At 35.2% G+C, this 18,378-nt stretch overlaps 1 protein-coding gene across 2 annotated transcripts in view; it reads right to left on the reverse strand.

Annotated features, from left to right (window-relative positions):
- CCSER1 (coiled-coil serine rich protein 1) overlaps positions 1 to 18,378 on the reverse strand; it is a 733,960-nt gene that overhangs the window by 186,375 nt on the left and 529,207 nt on the right. For both annotated transcript variants that reach the window (XM_040625038.1, XM_040625036.1), the window contains exon 7: positions 38 to 115. In XM_040625038.1, the coding sequence (XP_040480972.1) occupies positions 38 to 115 (78 nt within the window). The remainder of the gene's footprint in view (positions 1 to 37; positions 116 to 18,378) is intronic.

Here is an 18,378-nt window from a genome sequence, read left to right on the forward strand (position 1 = left end):
AAGTATCATAAATAATTATTTTTTGTTTATTTTTTACCTTGAAAGGCAATGGCTCTTCAGTCAGAGGACTAACAGGAAGTGAAGTGGTGCTACTTGCTGGGCTCATATCTGCACTCTGCAAGGAAAACACAACTGAATTAAAGAGATACATTTTGGTAGTTATCTTTATTAATCCTAATTTAGAATCAAATCCTTCTTCTTAATATAAAAACAAATAAATGAATGAAATATAGGTATAGAAAAATTCACATTATATTATATACTGAATCATTCCTTATTTAGAAATAGTTAACTGAAAAATTAGCCTAATTATCACTTCTTAATGTACATTTTAAGTGCATTTTATTAAATACCATCAACATCTTTGTGCCAAGACAGTATTTAAAATTTTATTTGCTTACTTTAGATGTTGGCGCCCCCCCTTTTTTTTTGAAAGTTATACGGTATCTGTGATGATTCACGATCTTGTTATTTCGATGTCTTTCAGGCTGATTTTCAAACATATATTTAAAAGTATTACTCACTTTTAATTAGTGAAGATTTAAATAATTCTATCCAGTTTTTATTCATTATGAAAACTACATCTGTCATCAATATCTAATTGCAAAATGAATATTAAATTTTTAAATTCCCATATACATAGCCCCTGACAGTTTATAATCTTTCTTACATTCTGCTAAACAAAACAAAAAGAAATGTTAAGAACAAAGGATACACAAAAAGAGAATTATTGGAATGTTGCTAATGCTGTTCTTCTAGCCTTGTAAAAATGTAATCAATTAAAACTCCTTAAATAAGAGATTAGCCTAAGAAAAAGAAGTATGGGTTAGAAGCTTACCATTATTTTTTCTAAAAGCAAGAAAAAAATACTGGTAATAGGTAGCAACAGAAGTTATGTTACTATATCCTTAACTCACTCTGTCAGAATCATTCTCCCTTTTAAGTAGATAAGCAAATAAAACACTGAAAAGAATGAACAGCAACATATTTCAGCTTGTTTACCAACTGTGCACGCACTCATACACAGAAAATTTTGCAGTGAAGATTAAAGCAAAAGAATGGATTAATTTTGATTGCGATAAGGGAATAAGTAGACAAGTTTGGCTGATTTAAGTGCCAAAAAAGAACACATTCAGAGAATAGATGCTACAACTGTTACAATTCTTAGAGTCCCTTTCCATTCATGAGGTTATTTCCAATTCATTTGATTTAGGTGTACCATAAATTGGATACACTTTAAAAATCCTTAAAGCGGGATTATTTCTGACTCTATTTCAGCAGCAATGCATAAGAACTATAAACATAGTTTATACTCAGGATAATTTTTATATAACATGTACTGTACCCTAGTTCAGAAATTGACCCAAGACTGCGCATTGACTTAAATTGTCTAAAGGAGGAAATTAGGTAAAAACTGAACAATAATCTACTGAAGGAAGCAGAAAAATACATAAACTAGATAATTGAGGTGAATTAGCTACTGACTTAATTTCTAAATTTATTCAGAACTTCTTGTCCATTATTTGATCAAAATCAGGAAATATTCTGAACTGCTGACTTTCACTATCTGATTATATGATATAATAGAGAAACAAAGGTTTTCTTAGGAATGAATTTACCACAGGATTCTAAAATTTAAAAAAAATTAGTGAAACTTTTTTTTTCTAGACTAGAAAAACAAGACTCCTGAGCTGTTTTTCTCATTAGATTTCTCATGAGAAATTAAGCAAATAATAGAACACAGTTCATATGTAGTTGAATTATCTGGTATTTTCCTGAAGAATTGGTATCCTGCATAGTATATTAAAGGATCATGCCCTTAAAAATCATATATTCAGAAGACAGAGATGACATTCAATTGTGAAAATTTAAAAGCCTGTATCATATTCTTATTGATGAAAATTTTTGAACTTCTGTAAGAACATGAACCAAAATCAAGCTTCATGGTTAACTTCTTTTAGGGTCGAGGTCTCCCACAACTTCCCAGAAATAAATGTGTCATTCTAAGCACTGTTAGAAACCAGACTCTAAAATTTGCATCATCTAACCTTGATTCTTTGAATGTCATTCTTAGAGAAAACTGTGTTCCAGTTTTCACTTTCAAATCCATCTTATAGCATGACACTTAATTTTATTGCTCTTAGAGAATCTTGAGAAAAATGTTTTAAAAAAACAAATCAATCTTATATGACATCTCATATACTGCACTTAATTATCAAGTTAAAAAATACAAAGCAAAAATAGAAAAACTGTATCTTCATTTTTAGCTTATTGTTTTTCCATTTACATTTCAGTGATCTGTAATTTAGGTGCTATTCCAATTTGCTTACACTTCTAGATATCTGATACTATCGTAAACCCTTCATATATAAATCTTATCCATACTTCATACTTTAATTAGCTTACTCTTTCATTTAATGGTGGCAATTTCAATGCAATTGCACATCTAAATACAAATTAACAAAGTACTTCATAAGCTACATTTGAAGCTTTTAAAAGCTAACAGTGTATGTTCTTTCATAATTTTCTTCAAAAAGTATTTTGTTAGAATTATGGCTTTATCTGCTTTTGATGTATTTCAGATACTTTGGAAATGGGCAGTTCTTAATAATATGAAAGTGGCTGTCTTTGGAATATAGAATTATTTTGTAAAATAAGCAAATCAGCTCAACAAAAGGAACCTCCTTAATTCTTATGTAACATATTTTGACTTTCTGACCCAGTGGAGACTGCACGGGATGGTTTTAAGAAGCCTATCCTAATTTCAACAAGTGTCCTAAAAATCTGATTTCCTGGTTCTAAGCCCAATTGATCCCTGCTTCTTTCCCACACTAGGGTGATAAATAATATGAACTTAGTATCTTTCCTATACTTAAAAATGTTTTTTTCACCCAAATTGGTAGACTTTCTCCCCATTTCTATTGCATACATTCTAAGTTTTCTTTTATTTTTCTTCAAATTGAGCTTAATGTTAAGTGTAACCTTTAAGTTTAACAATAAAATCTAGACAAGTATTTACTTTTGAGCCTATCAGAGATATTCTAGTGAAATTTACCCTCTTCTCATATTGTTCTCCAGAATTCTTTCTATTCATCTAAGTTTGCAGAAATTATTCACTTTGTTGTTGCTGTTCCCATTATACAATTCCCCTAAATTTACAAACTACCTCATCCCTCACCTCCAACCCATTTTCTTCTTTAAATCAACGCTATTGAAGTATAACATACTATACTGAAATGCAACTTTTAAAAGTATGTGGTTAGATGACTTTAACAAATGTATACACATGTGTAACTACCACCAAAATCAAGATATAGAACATTTTCATCTTCAAAATGTTACCTCATGTTCCTTTGCATTCAAATGCTACCCCTTCCTGGTCTTAGGCAACAATGATATGCAGTATCAAACTATAGGTTAGTTTTGCCTTCCCTAGAATTTCACATAAATGGAAATGTATAATATGAACTCTTTAATACCCAGCTTCGCTCATTCAGCAGAATTATTTTGAAATTCATCATGTCATGCTGTTGTATATTTCAGGATCCATCCTTTTAAATGTAGTGCAATATTTAATGGCAAACCACAATTTGTTTACCTAATCACCTGTTGATAGAGTTTGCATTGCTTCCAGTCTGGGACTATTACAAAGAAAGCCATGCTAAATGTTTGTGCATATATCTTTTTGTGGACATGTATTTTCATCTTTCTTTCTTTCTTTCTTTCTTTCTTTCTTTCTTTCTTTCTTCTTTCTTTCTTTCTTTCTTTCTTTCTTTCTTTCTTTCTTTCTTCCTTTTCTTTCTTTCTTTGATTTATTTATTTATCTGAGAGAGACAGAGCGAGCGCATGAGCAGGGTGAGGGGCAAAGAGAGAGGGAGAGGGAGAGAGAGAATCCTTAAGCAGACTCCCCACTGAGCATGGAGCCCCAAGCACGGCTTGATCCCAGGACCCTGAGACCATGACCTGAGCCGAAATCAAGAGCTGGATGCTCAACTGACTGAGCCACCTAGGCACCCCTGTTTTCATTTGTCTTGGTTAAATACCTAACAGTGAAATTACCTGGGTCCTGTGGTAAATTTATATCGATTATTATGCCAACTTCATTACGAACTGACAAAATGACAAAAGGGTTGTAATACATTGCACTTCAATTTGTATTGTATCTCACTAATATGGGCATTATCATTTTTTCTTTTCTTTAATTTTAGCCATTTCAGGGATCTGTAATGGTAGCTCACTGTGGTTTTAACTTTCATTTCTGTAGATAACTAATGATGTTGAGCATCTTTTCATGTGCCTCTTGACCATTATTGTTTTGTGAAGAATCTGTTAAAATATTTTGCCTATTTTTCCTTCTGATTAGGTTATTTGTATAAAAATCCTTTGTCATATATATTTATTATAAATATTTTCACCCAGTTTGTGGCTTATATCTTTATTTCCTTAATACTGTCTTCAAAAGAACCAAAGCTTTCCACCTTTTTTTTTTTTTTTATGGTTTATACTTTTGGTGATTTACCTAAGAAATCTTGTCCTACCTCAAATTCACAAAGATTTTTTACTTATGTTTTCTGCTACCAACCTTTCAGTTCATACATCATGGCTAAAAAAACAGCATAGTTAGGATTCTATTCTTTGAAAATGCTTTTGCAATTTTTTGGTACATAACACACATTAAATAACACTAATATTTGTATTGTACACAATCCAGCACAAGATTTTCACAAAGATTAATTTGTATTTTAACAAGTTACCTCAGACACGTTAGCCAGTCCCACTCATTTGATGGGAATCTGACAGTTACCAGTGACTTAACATACTTTAATTACAATAAACAAAAATATGGAGATATTATCTGCTTGTGGGTTTGTCAAAGGAAGAGAGGAAGCCTTTGCTAAAATACTGAAAATTTTAAATTAGTAAAAGAGAGCCTCATCAGTGGTGATTATGGAACTTCCTGGGCAGATGAATGGAAGAAGGTGAGAGAAATAAAGTTTTAGGTGGGAAGTAAAATAGAAATGGCAAAAAAAGCAATGTGTCTATCTTCTCTTTCTGTTGACTCATCTTTGAGGAAAAAAAGAGAGCACAAGTGGAAATAGAAATCGCTATTTTAAATAAAATTCTCAGAGTACTCCCCTCTTGTTCAAATTTCTCAATGGAATAAAAAATGATTTAAGTACATAGAAGTTCTGCAAATATCATGCCACTGTGGCATATTAAGAGCTGCCACAGAAGAGGAAAACAGTGGCAGGAGGCTGACTAGAACTTTCTTAGCTCATATGAGATGACTCCTAAAAATGTATATGAATTATCAAGGATAACTTATCAAGAGGTTGGAAATAGCAAATAAATGACCTCAATGCAATCTTCAGACTCAAGTATCTAGTACCAACTCTGACTACTAACCTCATATCTACTTTGACTATCAACACTGATTGCAGAATTACTAGAAGTTATTATTGATGAAGAAATAACTGTCTAAAAATAAGTATATAAAATATAAGTATATTAAAATAGCATTTATATTAAAAAAATCCAGAAAGTGAACAGAATTTGCAAATTACAGTAGATGTTCTTTCCCAAATAGATAACGAAAGAAACATTTTGATGTAATAATAATCATGTTCTCCCAGGTTATATTTCTGACCACAGTTTAGGGGAATGGTATATTATCTGTTATTATAAACAGTGCTTTAAAAGTTTGGCTAAAAAATCTAATCACTCTCAACTAACACTGCTCAACTCTTAATGACCAAAGTGTACAACTGAGAGCTTTGACACTCAATATACCATCACTAAAGAAATAGAGAAATTAAAGGGTAATAGATGTCATTAATACTTACTAAACCAGAAAAGAATGTTGATACTTTGAATGACGCATCTTCTCTAAGCTTCTACTATTTTTATTATTAAAAAAAACCACGCACTCATTGTAATAGCCTTGACAAACATAGTACTCTGTTCTTTCTTTTGACATGAAGAAATGAATTCTCAACTGATTCACAAATTATCTATACTTGATACTGTAGGTAGGTATAAAATTGTCAAGTCACCATTTATATAATAATATAAAAATTAAAATTAAAATTCAGTTTTGAAATATACTTTATTAATTCATAAATTAAGGAGTTACTTTTTAAAAAATGCATTTTACTATTATTTTTAAGTAATCTGTACACTCAACGTGGGGCTCAAACTCATGATCAAGAGTCACAGCTCTACCAACTAAACCAGCCAGGTGCCCCAGGAGTTACTTTTTATCCATGAAAATGAGATAATTTTTTACAAGTATTGATAATATTTTTATTATATAAGCCATATTATATTTTCCCTCTGATTTTGGGAGGAAACGTGCTAATTTTATCAAATAAAATATTCTTTATTAATGCCCAATGCCAGATATGCCTTTCTTCTAATATAGGAACCATGGCTCCTTGGAGAAATTGCTGATTCCAGGAATGGGGCGAAGAATGTACTAGGTGATTCTAGACCATCTTGTTGTTCCAAAAAGTAAGAATATGCTCAAAAGATAAAAGGATGGGGTATGCCAAAGAGATAAAGGAGCCAATGTGAAAGAGCTCCAGCCAGAGCTGGAACAATTTGAGCAACAAAATAAATAGCATCGTACTGGAGTTATAATTTGAAGGTTAAAACAAAATTTTAAAAATCATGAATTCATATATAAATAAGGAACTGAATAAATAAATAATTGGAGAGAAAAGTCAAATCTCTCTTACAGAAGAATTCCAATTAAGCTATGCAGATACTCCCTCTCTTCAAGATGTAGCATTCACACCCCACCCCACAACCAACCTCCAGGCTGTGTTTAGTCAGTTAATTCCAAAGAGTAGAATATGAAATGAGGAATGGTAACTTTACAGTGGAGAAACCCAGCAATATTACCTCATCAAAGTGATCAAGGTAAACACCATGTAGACAGCACGACATCATATGATAAGAGAGGTACTTCACCTCTGTGGTCTTTCTCCCACCTCAGTCTAGTTATGAGAAAAATATCAGACAAACCCAAATTGAGGGGCATTCTGCAGAAAATCTAACCAAAGTCAAGGTCACCAAGGACAAGGCAAGTCTGAGGACTATTACAGATCATGTCATTAGAGAGACACGATGACTAAATGTAATGTGGTATCCTGGATAAAATCCTGCAGTAGCAAAAAAGGATATTAAGGAAAACCGGTAACATCTGAATACGTTGCTAAGTTTAGTTAATAGTAATGTACCTATATTAGTTCTTAGTTGTGACAAATGTACTCTGCTGAGGTAAGATGATAACAATCGGGGAAACTGAATGACGGGTGTATGGGAGTTCTCTGTTCCACCTCTGCAAATTTTCTATACATATGAAACTTTAAAAATAAAAAGTTTATTTAAAGATATTCTTCATTCACAATATAACCAGGCTTTTCAGGATTATAATACATGACTGTCATTGTACTCATAACTTCTAAGCTTTCATTAGGGCTTTTATAACTTTTATAAAAATGAATTTTGACAGACTATTTTATTGGGATGCGTCACAGCTCCACCAAAGAATCTTTAATCTTCTATGAAGAGCTCACTGAAAAGCTGATGCTAAATTGTTTTGCATGCTTTCATGTTCCCTACAGGAATGTTGAAGGAAAGCTTTAGCCAATAAAATGATCTATTTGTTTGGGTACAACTAAGGTGCTTGGTACAAGAGTGAGTTTGCATTATTAATATTTACTGAATGCCATAATTCTATAGAACAGACCCATTAATTATACCTCCCCTGAAAGAATAATTAATGGATCTGTCCTATGGGATTAAAGTTTATTTATAAGAATTTCTTGAAGTGAAACATGATCAATTGGGCTCAAATATGTTGAGTACATAAACAGGTTTGAGTATGAGTGAAATATTTTTTAAGCCATTAGGGTAAGTTGTATAAGGTAATCCTGTAGGCCTAATAAAATTAAATGTTTACCTAAATGTGTTAATTTGAGTATACATTCTTATAGTTCTAAAATTATATTTAAAAAATGCACCACATGTTATAGTATTTTGTTGTTTTAATAATCAATGATGTTATTGCTGATAAAATCCATAGGATAATTTGGATTTCTGTAGTATAAATGGGGTACTTTTCTTGAAAATATTTTCCTTTTTCAGATGTGCTAATTTTCTGTGAAGATTTAGTCATTTATTAGTTCAGCCATTCAATAAGTTTTAAGGACACATTAGGCTTCCCTGACCTTAGATTTTCATTCTTGCCATGACTCATCTCACTGCTAAGATGTGGTTGTCCAAGGACTTTAGTAAGAAAAGGAATGCAGAGTATCTAATTGTGGCACAGAAAGACAGTCTTCATATATTAGCGGGCATATTGTGGAGAGCTAATTTGTGTCCTTCTTAAGTATTTCCTACAAATGCAATGAGCTAACAGCCCGGGGCTCCTCCAGTCCAGGGTGCTGACCACTGAATTTCAGGCATACCTCTCTGAGGAACCAAGTCAGCCACGGGGAAGCTGATTCCACTCACTTCATTCTGTAAGTGATATACATCCCTTATTTATTTTTTTATTTTATTGGCAGTAAACCAAAATAAGAGCAACAGTGAATTAAATACAATGTCTAAATCAGGACTAGCTCTTTGTATTTTGGCCAAGCTCACCAATCTTATATCAATGTGACTCAAGCCTTTTATTGGTCCTATTTTCTCCAAGTGAAAATGCAAGGTTTTTTTCCCCTTTGTAATATCTTCTTGTAGGTGATATCTGCTGTTTTTGCCTTCCTAGCATCTAATCCATTTTACTATGTTAACAACATTTGAATTTTCCCAAGGGGAGTGATTTCTCCTAAACTTTCAATCCATTTGTTTTGAGTACTGCTGATCCAATATCCTTGAAATAGGTGTAAGCATATAACCAAGGCCTAGCCAAACCGCTCTATACAAAAAAGCAAGGCACATGAGTCAATTCATTTAAATGAAACTCAGATATGGGAATTGTGTTGGAATTTTAAGAAATAAATGCTCTCATTCACCTAATGTTGCTAAGGTCATAGAATGTGTTTCCATCCAAATTGCCAGAGGCCACCAAGTGGATAGTATATCTCTAGGAACACATCCAACACAGAGCCAATCCAATAAATGGAGAAAAAGCAATGGAGCCCTAAGTACATAGCTGACATACTGATAATCCAGCCCTATGTGGCTAAATAATTTTCACAAAACCGTCTGGCTAACACTTAAGCATCCTTTCTAATATAGGAATAAGCACTGCTGTGCAGAAGTTACACACTATAGAATCTAAAATTTGGAACTGCCTGGCACAAGTGGTGTAGAGAATTAGGATACTACTCTATTCTAGGCTTAGAAGTTAGCAATATTTATGTGATAGCAAAATAATTTATTAAGTTATTTTCTAAATTTGGGGTGCCTCAGAGTACACCTTTTTAAATTTGGAGCTTTGTAAGATTTAGTAAAAAAAAATACCTATGTATAAAAATGTGTTTACTTATTTTTAAAATTGTGTGTGTGTGTGTGTGTGTGTGTGTGTAAAATTTACTTTTAACTTGATGACACATTTACATAGTCCAAATTTCAAATGGTGCAACATCTTTTTCCAGGAAAAAGTTTTTTTTCTACTCCCAGTCCTCAACCATCCAGAGGCCCCTAATCTTACCAATTTATTGTATAACCTTCTACAGATGTTATAAATAGATGTGATGGATGGATGGATAGATAGATAGACAGACAGATAGATAATAGAAACACACATAAACATATATACATTACAGTTGACCCATGAACAACACAGGCGGTAGGGTGCTGACCCCTCTGCAGTTGAAAATCTACACATAAATCTGCACATAACTTTGACTCCATCAAAACTTAATTACTAACAGACTACTGTTGACTAGAAACCTTTTGGAATAAAGAGTTAACATGTATTTTGTATATTACATGTATTATATACTGTATTCTTACAATAATGTAAACCAGAGAAACAGTGTTATTAAGAAAATCATAAGAAAGAAAAATACATTTACAGTACTGTACAGTAAAAAATCTGCATGCAAGTGGACCTGTGCAATTCAAACCCATGTTGCTCAAGAGTCAACTGCACACACACATATCCAGTCATTGAGGTTTTTTTCTTTTATACGTATAGAATAACATGTTTTACAAAATAACATGTTTTACATCGTGTTCTTCAACTTGCCTTTTTCAAATTAGCTTGTATTTGTACATAATGAGTTCCGTCATTAACACAGCTGTATATTATTTCAATTTATGGCCCTATCACAGTGTAAACAGTGTTACATTCCTACTCTTTTGCTATTACAAAGAGAGCTGAAATTAATTTTCTATTATATGCATTTTATCTAAAAAATAATTTTTCAGATGTGGAATTGCAAATCTAAAAGATACACTCAACTATAATTCTTAATGATATTACCAAATTGATTTATACAATTTATACATCCATCTGAGGCTTGCAAGTATTTTTTCACTGTCTCACTATGTATTCTCTGCTTCAAAAGATTTTTAGTACGGATCTACAAGGCAAGTGAAAGCTCTGACTGGGGTTTACCATCTTAAAATCACAGAGATTTTAAAAATTATGGCTTTTAAAAATATGTTTCTGCTTGGTATCAATAGCCCAGGATAGTTGAGAGAAGCAATACCCTAACAGATGCCTGGCTATGTTGAGTTTGCTTTGCTCTTAGCTCTCTTCTGATCTTGTGATCAACTCCAATTACTACAATCATTACTTTATTGTTTTGTCACTAACTCAAAGCTATAACCAATTCCCCACCCCAATATAGCAAAAAGGGAATCCCACAAGAGAAATCAGGAACTATTTCTTAGTTTGGAAGGTCCAGAAATTAAATTATATTAATTCACATAGTGATGAGTAGGTTTCATGGGGATGATTCAGAATAACTAAATGAGTAAGAAATTGTACTTTATCAGATAGTGGCCAAAATGGTAATTAATAATAAAAACTAAACTTGGTATGAGAACACAAGTGGCAACCTATTTGAGTTCTTATATTTCATTGAAAAGAGTCACTCAGAAAAAACAGAAGACTGTTTAGCATAAATTAGAAAAAAAGTAATTGTATGCTCTCAAAGGATGCTTTTGTCAAGCTATGGTGATATATAAAGAAATACAAATCATTTAGAATCCAAGCACTTTTCTTTTTCTTTGAACAGTGTTAGAGATTCACCACCTAAACAAAATTCATGTTACCTCATTCATTAAAAAACATTAAAAATCAGGGGCGCCTGGGGGGCTCAGCCATTAAGCGTCTGCCTTTGGCTCAGGGCGTGATCCCGGCGTTCTGGGATCGAGCCCCACATCAGGCTCCTCTGCTGTGAGCCTGCTTCTTCCTCTCCCACTCCCCCTGCTTGTGTTCCCTCTCTCGCTGGCTGTCTCTATCTCTGTCAAATAAACAAAAAATCTTTAAAAGAAAATTAAAAATCAAAAGTACAATTACTTTATGCCAGACATACTGCACCATAACTGAGGAGAGAAATAGCTAATCTTATTAGCAGTATATTTTTATTTTATTTTTTAAGATATTATTTATTAATTTACTTGACAGAGAAGAGGCAGCGAGAGAGAGAACACAATCAGGGGGAGTGGGAGAGGGAGAAGCAGGTTTCCTGCTGAGCAGGGAGCCTGATGTGAGGCTCCATCCCAGAACGCTGGGATAATGACCAAAGGCAGACCTTTAACGACGGAGCCACCCCAGACGCCCCTAGCAGTATATTTTTAAACCAGCTTACTATTGTTGATGGTGGTATAAGTTACCTCAACAATAATTAAGCTTATTAATTTTATTTTGCTTTTGGTTTGCTTCAATTTTAGAAAATCGCAGTTTCTACTCTTTTATCTAAATTTTGGGAGTGCATGGTATTTGCAGTTTAAAGTTGCTATAGCATTCTCCCAAGTTATTGTACAGATAATGTGAGACTGAATTCATAGTTTAACCCACTATTTTTCCCAGGGAGAGGGAGAATTCTGTTCCTGATCCCTAATCTCTGAAGCTAGATTCGAACCAATTATTGCTAGATCTCCTTATGCCTTGGTCTATGACTTGAGTCTCTATTATTCCTCTCTCTGTTTATTTTCTTAAACATTCTTGGTATGTTCAGCTGCTGCCAACTTCAAATTATGATCTCATTCTATTAGCAACATGTAACAAATAGTATTGAGAATCTATTACAAACTAGACTTTGTGATGTTTAATAAAAGTCCCTGCCTGCCTCCAATTATTTAAAGTTCAAATTTAAGGTAGAAAAGCAAGCATTAAAAGTATAAGCTAGAAAAAGGAATAACTAGATAGATAGATAGATGATAGATAGATAGATAGATAGATAGATAGATAGATAATCCTGTTACCCAAAGACAACCACTGATAAAGCATCTACTTACTTTTCCTAGTCTTTTTCTGTGCAATGTGAGTGATTGAAATTACTGTACATTATCCTCAATTTTGGACCCAAATTATATTCTCAGGATTCTTCACACATCAAATATTTTCTTTTTTTTTAATTTTATTTATTTATTTGAGAGAGAGAAAGAGATAGAGAATGTACATGAGCACGGGGGAGGGAGAACCCAACTTTCCGCTGAGCAGGGAGCCAAACCCAGGGCTAGATCCTAGGACTGGGGTATCATGACCTAAGCCTAAGGCAGATGCCTAATCAACTGAGCCACCCAAGTGCCCCAAATATTTTCTTTCAATGTACTTTATGATGAATGCACAAAATTCCATCATATAAGCATAACTTTTTCTTGCCAGGCCTCTAATTTTAGCTATTTTTTTTTTCTTTACAATTAATGCTGTGGTAACATTCTCAAAACAGTTCTGTGATTATTTTTAAAAAAAAATTTATAGAATTATAAAGTCTCAGTTAAAAGATACGCATGTATCCTTGGCTATACTTCACATTTATTATCAAATTTTCCTCCATGGCTAATGTACTGATTTTTACTTCTACCTGAGAGTCTGAGATTTCTAAATTTATTGTACTTTCAATAGGCAAAGAAAAATATATCAGGTTATTTAATAGGCTGGGATTTACCAATTAGTCACTATTAGGGAAAAATATATATCCTTAAATGTCATGTGTTAAATCATAGAAAAAAAAAGAAGTGCTTAATGAAAATATAAGTAAACATTATCTACCAATTATCACAGAATGATGAGGGCTATTTAAAACATAAACATAATTAAATCCTAAAATCAAAGATTGATATATGTGATTATCTTGACTTTCCTTAATAATAAAGAAAACAAAATTGTAAAGCAATAAAATATTTGAAAAAGTTAAAGTCTAAGGGAAACACTCGTTTNNNNTTCCTGCTGTTCCTTTTCACGTAGAAGGAATTCTACCAGTGTTCCACTCTAAGCTTCTCTGACTAGCAAAGAAAGGATCACTTTTCTTGCTGATGAATTTGGATGGATGAACTCAGTGTGCTTGGCTCAGTTCATTCCTCTTTCTTTTGCTAGCAGGATCACATGCAGAGCACATGTGTTCTGTTCAACAGCTATGCAGTAGACTTTGTATTGCTAAGTTTGAAGTAAGAGCTTTAAGTCTCAGATCATAAGAGTTTAACCTGAAAGGCTGTCTACAGTTTATGGAGAACACAAGTAGGGAGCTATTTTTACATCCTTGTGAGTCTTAAGTGATGACCTGTGGAATGAATGGGCTCAGCAAAGCTTCTGGGTCCCAACAACCTCAGAAGGACAAGGACATCTGTAGTCCCAGCCAAGACACAGATGCCAAGGCCTCAGGAGTTGCAAACCGATGCTGGTTGACCTTAAACTGTTCAGACAGTTTTTCATCAGCAGATTAGTATTGAACTAGAAGGAAAGAGCACCTTTCCATTCCTGGAGTTTTTAAGTGTTGGTAGGTATGACCATGTTGGCAGCTTTTGAACTGAAAGACAGTTCAATTCTTTGTCTGCTACTGAGGGCTAATGAGCTTCTAGCTTTAAATTCTGAGTGCCAGGCTTAATACCTAAAGTTGGATATGCTGGGGCTCCTGATGGCTCAGTCATTTAAGCATCTGACTTTGGGTCAGGTCATGATCTCAGGGTCCTGGGATCAAGCCCACAATGGGCTCCGTGCTCAGTGGGGAGTTTGCTTGTCCTTCTGCCCGCCTCCAGCGCTTGTGGTCTCTTGCTCCCTCTCAAATAAATAAACAAATATATAAATAAAATCTTTAAAAAAAAACTGGATTATGTTGCCTGATGTAGATACCTTTTAGAGTGGCCTCCAAAGATACCTGTTTTCTTGTATCTGCACTTTTGCATAAATCCCCCTCCCTTGACTATGGACTGGATTTGGTAACTCACTTATAATGAATAAAATATAGCAAAAGCTAGGTTAAAAGAGACCGCAGAAAGGTAAGTGTGGAAAGTGAAAGACCCCTTAGAAGGTGACTGTAACATGTTGAGTGATGATGGTGGTTTAAATAAAAAACTGCGGGGGCGCCTGCGTTGCATAGCGGTAAAGCGTCTGCCTTTGGCTCAGGGCGTGATCCTGGCGTTATGGGATCGAGCCCCACATCAGGCTCTTCCACTATGAGCCTGCTTCTTCCTCTCCCACTCCCCCTGCTTGTGTTCCCTCTCTCGCTGGCTGTCTCTATCTCTGTCGAATAAATAAATAAAATCTTTTAAATAAATAAATAAATAAATAAATAAATAAATAAAAAACTGCGAGAATTAACCGAAATCTATCCAGTTCTAACAGCTAACTCCTGATTACAGAAGTTGTTATAATTGAAAACAAACAAATCAGCCTTGAAAATATCTTCGGTAAAGAAAACCAGTTTAGTCATACAAACAAAACGTAATTTGGCTTATTTTGCAAGACAATAACTTGATCTGAGTCATTTCTTACTTTTGCCTCTGGAAATCATAAGCAGAACTTAAACTGGTTACCCAAAATTGATTATCAGGTAAACACTAAAAAATTCGCTATCATTTAATAGAATTCTGTAATATTATAACCAATCACTGTAAAGAATAAACTGCCTTCCCACTATAAAAGTTCCTTATACACCTGAGCTTCATTCCATGGTTTGGTTTGAGTGCTCTTGGTTCACTGTCTTTTTGGTATATGTGCACCGTAAACTTTCATTAATCACTACTTTGGTAATTCAATGGATTTACTTCTGTTATTTCTGAACTTTTGACGGTATCATCTCCTCTACTTATTCACAAATCACAGCTATTAAGGGCAACTTCACGTTTGGGTTCTTTTTTTGTTTCTTTGTTTTTTAAAAATTTAATGCACCACTCAAACAAAGGCAATGTTGAAGTGGGATATGTATAACTGTGCTCAGGAACCACTTCACCAGTGATTCTTACAGCTGATGGTGCTCATCTCTTCTAGAGAGGATTAACAGTCCACCAAGGTGATATAAAAATTATTTTAAACTGGAGATTTCTGAACAATCAGTAGCCACAGAAAAACACACTACCTAAACTAAGCAGAGTGTCCCTTCAAAACAGTTGTCATTGATACCCCTCCCAGAGAGTTTCTTGTTCAAGAGAAGACTGACCCTTAATAGCAAAAGAAGTGACAATCTAGCTTCCCATTAGCACCAAAAGCTCCAAAAAAACCTTCCATACTTTCCCTTGGAAGCTCTAAACTGCGTCTCCTTTTTTGTTAACTTGGCATAGAAATCTTTACCTCTGACTATTCGGTGAGTTGTTCACAGCTAAGAAAACCCCATGCATAATAAACTGTTGTCTATTGTCAATTTATTTGAGGGGAACAGGCCACTCAGTGCTAAATTGGTAGAGGAAAAATCTTCCTCCCAAAACGTCCCAAATTCAAGTTCCATTACATCACACTTGGATAGTTTAAAATTGGCCATGGAAGGATTATTTACACCAAGAAACGGGCAAATGCTACAGACCAGGGAGGGCTTTTTTATTTGGAGAGCTGATTGTTCACCATTTATCTGGACACCAATGGACACATTCAATACACAGACATACATTACACACAATTAATTATACAAGACATGAAGGGGGAAATTAACCTTTAATTTCATTTATTTATGTATTTTTATTACTTTACATTTTAGAAGGAAATAATTACAACATAATAGAGAAAGATCAATTTCTAAATAGGCTTGCTTTTTGCAAACTCACTTTTTGAGTTTCCATTTCTATAATGGACTAAAGGCAAGAATTAAAACATTATAATCCTTGTCTGTATCTTAAGGGTGCCCTAATCAGTCTCTCCTCTCTGAAATTCTTCCCACACTCATATCAGACTTTTTCCCACACTCATATCAGACTGTTTTTCTGAAACATGGTTCCTCATGCCTCTCTCCTCTTCTCCTCCTCCTCTTTTTCCTCCTCTTCCTCCTCCTCCTCCACCTCCTTCTCCTCCTCCTCCTCCTCCTTCTTCTTTTGGCTTTGTTTGTTTGTTTCAGGTTTTTATTTAAATTCTATTTAGTTAACATATAGTGTAATGTGGGTTTCAGGAGAGGAATTTAGCAGTTCATCACTTACCTATAACACCTGGTTGTCATGACCCTTTTGCTGAAAGAGTTTGAATATTTCACTTTGAGCCATGATGAATTCTACATTCTAAGCCGGCATTCAGGCCCCTTAAACTGAGAACCTTCTCTTTTAATTATATTATCCTTACTTACTAAGTTAGTCCAATTCTCAAGACAAATTATCAGCTATTTTCCAACAATTCCTTTAATAAGAATTCCCCTCATCCAATTTAACTTGCTTTCAGGTACTTTTCCATCAAGACATATGCAAATGCCCTTTTCTCTACTAACCCTAATATCAAAATCTCATCCATTATTTACACCAAGCTCAACAGCCCACTCTTTCATGAAAACTTCCTTGATGACCAAGAGAAAAGCAATATTGTAATTCTCTGAATTCCTACAGCACATTATTTGCACCTCCTTGGGGCTTTTATAATTTTTTTAACTTGTTGCAGTTTTTTGGGTACATATCTTACTTCCTTTCCAGATTTCAAGCTCCCTGTGGATAGTGAATTTATCTTACACCTGTATTCCACAGAGTACAGTGTAGGAGGACTTTCATATAGCAGATACTAGGAAAACAACAACAACAACAACAGCCTTCTAAATAAAACTGTTCTCTTTTCATACTCCTTTTATAAAAAGTTCCTCAGGCCATTCTTATTTGCCATGAGGACTGAGAATCACTAGGTTAAATGAATGAATATGGATGTTGAAATTGATCGTATCTCTTTTTTAAAGATTTATTTATGTATTTATTTAAGAGAGAGAGAGGGAGAGAGAGAGAGGGAGAGAATGAGCACAAAAGTGAGAGGGGCAGATGGAAAGGGAGAGAGAATCCCAAGAAGATTCCTCACTGACCACTGAGCCGGAGACAGGGCTCTATCTCACCACCCAAGTGTCCCTTAGTCAAGTCTTTTGAAAGATTTGTTGAGATCCATGGAAAGATGGTGGAGGAGTACGGGACCCCTTTTTCAGCCGGTCCCCTGAGTCGAGCTGGATAGGTACCAGACCAGCCTGAACATCCATGGAATCAGCCTGAGATGTAGGAAGATACATCTGGATCTCTACAAATGAACATCTCCAGCGCTGAGTATTGAGGTACGAAGCGGGGAGCTGTGAAACCGAGCATAGATATCAGAAGATAAAAGGAAGGGGGAGGGAGCCGCTGCATTCGGGTGCTGGGAAGCGGTAGCCACCTGCACGGGGGAGCGGGAGGACTCACAGACCGGACCAGAACCGCGACAGAGCAGAATGGGACCGTGAGCCGGCGGACACGCGCAACCAGACTGAAACGAAGCTCTGGTGTGCTCACTGGAACCAGACTAAGACCAGGAGCTCCGGAGCACGTGCAGCGGATGGCGGTGTTAGAAACACAAAGGACAGAGACGCGCCGGCCCTGGAAGTGAGGGCTGGGACGCCGGGTGTGGGGCGCACATCCCAGGACGCTGCAGGGTTGAGCAGCACCAACAGTAACAGAGTTCAAGTGGCCAGAACATCAGTGGAGAAAGGTCCGCGATCCCTCTGTTCTGAGACAGAGGCTGAGATTCGGCCACTACTGTTCTGACTCTCAGAAGAAGCAAAGCAAACCGCCAGGGAAAGCCACCAGAAAACAAAAGCCTGGAAATACCGGCTCACAGTGTGTCCATCCCCATCCCCCTCACAGGGGACACGGTGACTCTAACAAACAGGGCTGCCTGAGTATCAGCAAGGCAGGCCCCTCCCCCAGAAGGCAGGCTGAAAAATCAAGAAGGCCACATCCCTAAGATCCCTATAAAACAAGGGTGCACGGCCTGGGTCCCGGTCAATAATTTGGGCTCTGGACAACCCCGCAACCTCTCCTCATCAGAATGAC

The sequence above is a fragment of the Ursus maritimus genome, unplaced genomic scaffold (genome assembly GCF_017311325.1).
Source record: "Ursus maritimus isolate PB19 unplaced genomic scaffold, ASM1731132v1 scaffold_8, whole genome shotgun sequence".
NCBI classification, from domain to species: domain Eukaryota; kingdom Metazoa; phylum Chordata; class Mammalia; order Carnivora; family Ursidae; genus Ursus; species Ursus maritimus.